The sequence below is a fragment of the Lolium rigidum genome, chromosome 7 (assembly GCF_022539505.1).
Source record: "Lolium rigidum isolate FL_2022 chromosome 7, APGP_CSIRO_Lrig_0.1, whole genome shotgun sequence".
Taxonomy (NCBI): domain Eukaryota; kingdom Viridiplantae; phylum Streptophyta; class Magnoliopsida; order Poales; family Poaceae; genus Lolium; species Lolium rigidum.
The window spans coordinates 151759520-151764762 of NC_061514.1; the positions used below are offsets into that span (position 1 = coordinate 151759520).

The 5243-nt window shown below is 49.8% G+C and overlaps 1 protein-coding gene across 1 annotated transcript; it reads left to right on the forward strand.

Annotated features, from left to right (window-relative positions):
• The first annotated feature begins 783 nt into the window (after positions 1-783).
• LOC124674096 (transport inhibitor response 1-like protein Os04g0395600) lies at positions 784-4878 on the forward strand. The gene is made up of 5 exons (XM_047210128.1): positions 784-849; positions 954-1784; positions 2513-3008; positions 3106-3914; positions 4452-4878. Exons 2-4 carry the CDS (start codon positions 1333-1335, stop codon positions 3883-3885), a joined length of 1728 nt encoding a protein of 575 aa, XP_047066084.1. The 5' UTR covers positions 784-849; positions 954-1332; the 3' UTR covers positions 3886-3914; positions 4452-4878.
• Positions 4879-5243: the final 365 nt, after the last annotated feature.

Sequence of the window (5243 nt, forward strand, 5' to 3'; positions counted from 1 at the left end):
AATGGTTTCAACCTTTATATCACACTCTTCTTTGAACAGTGAAAGCTTCCATGGAACGAGGAAAATACATACATATTCGAAAGCAGGGGAGGCAACATGGGTGGAATCTAACCATTTTCCATAAACGAAAATTAATGAAACGCTGGTCATCATCTCTGCACACACTTAGGCCTGCTCTCTCTCCACATTGGGCGCTCGAGATTCTTCAAAACCCAAAGGCCACAAACGCTACACGTTACTCAGGCAGTGTCGCAGCAGGTGCACGTAGCAAAATCTCATGCCAATCTCTGACACCACCACATCTTATCCGGAACCGGTGGATGGGGACACCGGCGCGCCCGGACCGAGCCGGCCACCCTCCCCCGGTCGGACCGCCCGAACCGGACCGAACCGGGCTCGGACAGCCCCCATTATTACCCGGTTCACCTCGCGTGTCTCCGTGCGATGCGAGTCCCAAGTATTTCCTACTGAAGAGAGCTCGCTCGCCTGCCCCCTCCTCCCCAACCTCCCACACCGCAGCGACTTCCTCCCCGAGCTAGCTCCCGCTCCGCCGTCGCATTCGCCGCGCCATCCCCGCCGGTTCCCCCGGGCCTTCCCCTCGCCGCGGCCTCCCCACAGCTCGCCCCCCCTCCGCTCGCCGCTTCCCCGGCTCCTCCCGCCGAATTCCTCCGTCTCCCCCCCCACTCCGGCGGCTACTGCTGCGCGCTCCTTCCCCGGGCCGCCGCGCCGCGCGATCATTGCCGGACGAGAGGTTCCTCCGGGTGCGGAGCCTTGAGTGTTCGCGTTCGCGGCGCGTTTATGGGTTAGATCTGGCGGTCTCGGCGCCGCGGATCTGAACTGCTGCTGCTGGTAGGCTGCATTTTTTTCTCTCTCACGCGCTATCATCTACTATTTCCGTTTTCGTGCAAGTTCCCCGGGCTGGCAAGCGCCTCAACGGTCGCTGATCTATGCAGGTTTCGGGGGCGCTGGAATCGGGCCGGCAGGTCGCCATCCGCCCGCCTCGTTTCGGCCGGTCTCCATTCTGGGTGGCCTTGGGGCTCGCATGCCTAAATACGGTAATGGATGGCTGGCGGACGCAGTAACTGCTGCTGCTAATACTACCTCTAGAAGCCGCAGATCTGGAACTGGAAGCCATTTGCGCAACACTTGCTTTACTTGCTAGTGTCTCCTCGGCAAATCTGGCAGCGGTCGTGATCTGCCCACCCGAGCACTAGCTTCTTCTCTCTGCCGATCCTCTGACCTTTCTTGGGTAGCATCTTCGATAACCTGGAGACCACAACGAAGCAGATCCCGCCCGGCAGCAGCAAGACGGTCCTCCGGGGGGAAGGCGCCATGACCTACTTCCCGGAGGAGGTGGTGGAGCACATATTCAGCTTCCTGCCCGCGCAGCGCGACCGCAACGCCGTCTCGCTCGTCTGCAGGGTGTGGTACGAGGTCGAGCGGCTCAGCCGCCGCGACGTCTTCGTGGGCAACTGCTACGCCGTGCGCCCCGAGCGCGTGGTGGGGCGGTTCCCCAACGTGCGGGCGCTCTCGGTCAAGGGGAAGCCGCACTTCGCCGACTTCAACCTCGTGCCGCCTGACTGGGGCGGCTACGCCGGGCCGTGGATCGAGGCGGCCGCCAGGGGCTGCGTCGGCCTCCAGGAGCTGCGCATGAAGCGGATGGTGGTGTCCGACGAGAGCCTTGAGCTGCTTGCCAAGTCGTTCCCACGGTTCAGGGCCCTCATCCTTGTCAGCTGCGAGGGGTTCAGCACCGATGGGCTAGCGGCTATTGCAAGCCACTGCAAGTGAGTGCACCTCAAATCTCATTAGTTCATCAACGCATCTTGTTTTCTGAACCGTGGCTCTGCAGTTTGTACATACATCTACATGCTATGGCTTAATTCAAATATGAAATGCCTTTGGTGCTCTTTTCTAACTCGCTATGAGGCTTCTTGCTTCGGTGCTGGCTGTCATTATTCGTTTGAAGCCTATATCCAGAAAGAATGTGTTCCTTTGCTCTGTGCATCTAGAGTAGATTGGATGGATTTTGATTTGTTCAACAGTTTTTTATTTGCATTTCTTAGTTACGAACTATCACAAATCACAATTTTAGTCTTTCATGATCTGAATGATACACTTGCATCCCATGTCCTGAATTTATTTTCCTCATGTTTTGCTCAACCTTCGTGTTACCTGCTGTCTTATAAACCTTTCTAGTACCTTTTCCTGTTATTGTTAGATTCATGTACCATGCTAATTATGTTTTAATTAGCTCGTTAGATGTTACACTTCATCAGTTGTTTCCATCTATAATTCCTTTGCCATGATGAATTGGTATTGTCTCATGCATTTTGTTTTTGCCAATTTTGCACTTACCTACTTGCTACGGCAGGCTGCAAATTATGTTAAATGGATAATTAATGTATAATTATTTGAATTTTGATCATGACAATAGCGTACTTTTGTTAGCTGTTACATCCATGTAATGCCGTCAATGCACTGACATTGTTTTATATATTGTTATCTGGTCTAGGCTCCTGAGGGAGTTAGATTTGCAGGAAAATGAAGTGGACGATAGAGGGCCAAGGTGGCTCTCCTGCTTCCCTGATTCCTGCACATCCCTTGCCTCCCTGAATTTTGCCTGTATCAAAGGGGAGGTTAATGCTGGTGCATTGGAGCGACTTGTTGCTAGGTCCCCAAATCTTCGAAGTTTGAGGTTGAATCGGTCTGTATCAGTAGATACACTCTCGAAGATATTAATGCGCACCCCTAATTTAGAGGACCTAGGAACTGGGAACTTGACAGAGGATTTCCAGACTGAATCCTATCAAAGGCTGACTGTTGCATTGGAGAAATGCAAAATGTTGAAGAGTTTGTCGGGCTTTTGGGATGCCTCCCCTTTGTGCGTTCCATGCATTTATCCTGTGTGTGCGCAACTAACAGGTTTAAACTTGAGCTATGCTCCTACTCTTGAATCTTCTGATCTCACCAAAATGATCAGTCACTGTGTGAAGCTCCAGCGTCTTTGGGTGAGTTTCCTTGGCTGCTGCGCTCAGCTTACTATGTTTTATGCTTTGATTAGAACAATTCAGTGTAGGTTTTGAGCCTTTATCCTCTGTATTGTAGGTACTGGATTGCATTGCAGATAAGGGCTTGCAGGTGGTGGCCTCCACTTGCAAGGATTTACAAGAACTTAGGGTATTCCCATCAGAGTTCTATATTGCTGGGTATTCCCCAGTGACAGAAGAGGGACTTGTTGCAATATCCGTGGGTTGTCCAAAATTGAGCTCATTGCTGTATTTCTGCCATCAGATGACCAATGCTGCACTAATTACGATAGCTAAGAACTGCCCAAATTTCACGCGGTTCAGACTCTGTATTCTTGAGCCCGGGAAGCCTGATGCCATGACAAATCAACCATTAGATGAAGGTTTTGGTGCTATTGTTCGTGAATGTGAAGGGCTGAGGCGGCTATCGATATCGGGTCTTCTCACCGACAAGGTTTTCATGCATATTGGAAGACATGCAAAACAGCTTGAGATGCTTTCAATAGCATTTGCCGGAGATAGTGATGTGGGAATGATGCATGTTATGGAAGGATGCAAGAATCTGAGGAAGCTGGAGATTAGAGATAGCCCGTTTGGTGACGCTGCACTCTTGGGGAATGTTGCCAAGTATGAGACAATGCGATCCCTTTGGATGTCATCGTGCACTGTCACAGAAAAGGGGTGCCAAGTCCTTGCGTCGAAGATGCCAATGCTCAATGTGGAGGTCATAAATGAGGTAGATGAAAGCAGTGAAATGGATGAGAGCCATGGAGGACTCCCCAAAGTGCACAAACTATATGTGTACCGCACAATTGCTGGGGCAAGGGATGATGCACCAGATTTTGTTAAAATCCTATAGTGCAAGCTGGTATCTTCTTGTTGTAAAAGGTAATCCTTGTCAAGCTACCCGCTCTTTTCATTTAGGAGGAGTATCCTATTTATTTGAAAAATCTTACTGGTACTCTTGTAGGTTCTACAACTAAATCGTTTCAATTTGCATCGCTTTTGTTTCTCCTTGGCCCATTTGATCTTGTAACCATTTAATATGTTATTGTAGCTCATTGTGTCAAATGTGATACTATCTTAGTTTGAAATCAACTTTGGGTAATCTGTTTCCTAGTTTTGTGATCTCGTAATGGCAGATGTCATTGTAACTAAAAGATAATATGTGAGAAGATTCTGCTATGTTTAATTTAAACAAAAGAATGATTTCTCAAAAGGTCTGAATTGATAGTAGTACTTGAAAATGATGTTTGAACCAACTTTGAGTACTCGTTTTGTTCTCCCCCACCAGTAGTGCTAGCATTTGTCATGCTCATGCATACCATTTTCCTTTTCGCATATGGTGATATGGAGCAGCAGAGTAGTGTGGTTGATGATATGATCCGCATCTGACCACATCCCTATACTCGATCACTTTTACAGATGGTCGGCGGAATCGGGCAAGAGCTGGGCCGCTGCGACAGTATCAAGCCCTCCGGCTGTCTCCCTCAGCTCCCCTCCCCTTTGCAGGGCAGGGCAGGGCCAGGAAAAGCCACGTCGGTGGGCGCCTTATCCTGGAGCATCTCTGTCCATCATTCCCTTTTAGCGTCTGGTCATATGGCCATCGCCTTTATCCTGTGCCATTTTCTTACGAGGACCACCAACCAACCAATCAAACCTTTGTTTCTTTCTTTTTCGCCTCTTCTCTCTCTCTTTGTACTCCGTAGCAGTACCTATCTCCTCCATTTGCTTTTGACATTGACACAGTAGATTGTGCTGCTGCTGTTGCTCTTGTTGTAATGTTTATTATTTGAACCTGATCGGAAGAAACATTTCGGGGACGATGGCTACGTTTCTGGCTCCCGTGAAATCATGACCGGAAATAATTTGTCCTCGTTTTTTTCCTTGTGCTGTGATGGTTGTATTGTATTGCCGACACTGTCCTGGTTTTTGTGTGGACGAGAAACCAGCGAAATCACGCTAAATCTTGCCCTGTCAATACGACTCGATTGAATCGTCGAATAGGTTCACGATGTTACCTGGCTGTCCTGTTCGGACCACGACTCCAGCACACGCTCGATGCTAGCGACATGGGTGGCTTGTATGCCCTGCCGTACGCGTCGGCGGACGCACATTGCGATACCGCGGTTTGGCTGGTGGGCAGGATACGCACCGCACACGACGAGTACTACGTAGCAAGTAGCAAAACCTTTCCTTTGGTGCGAATGGAACAGG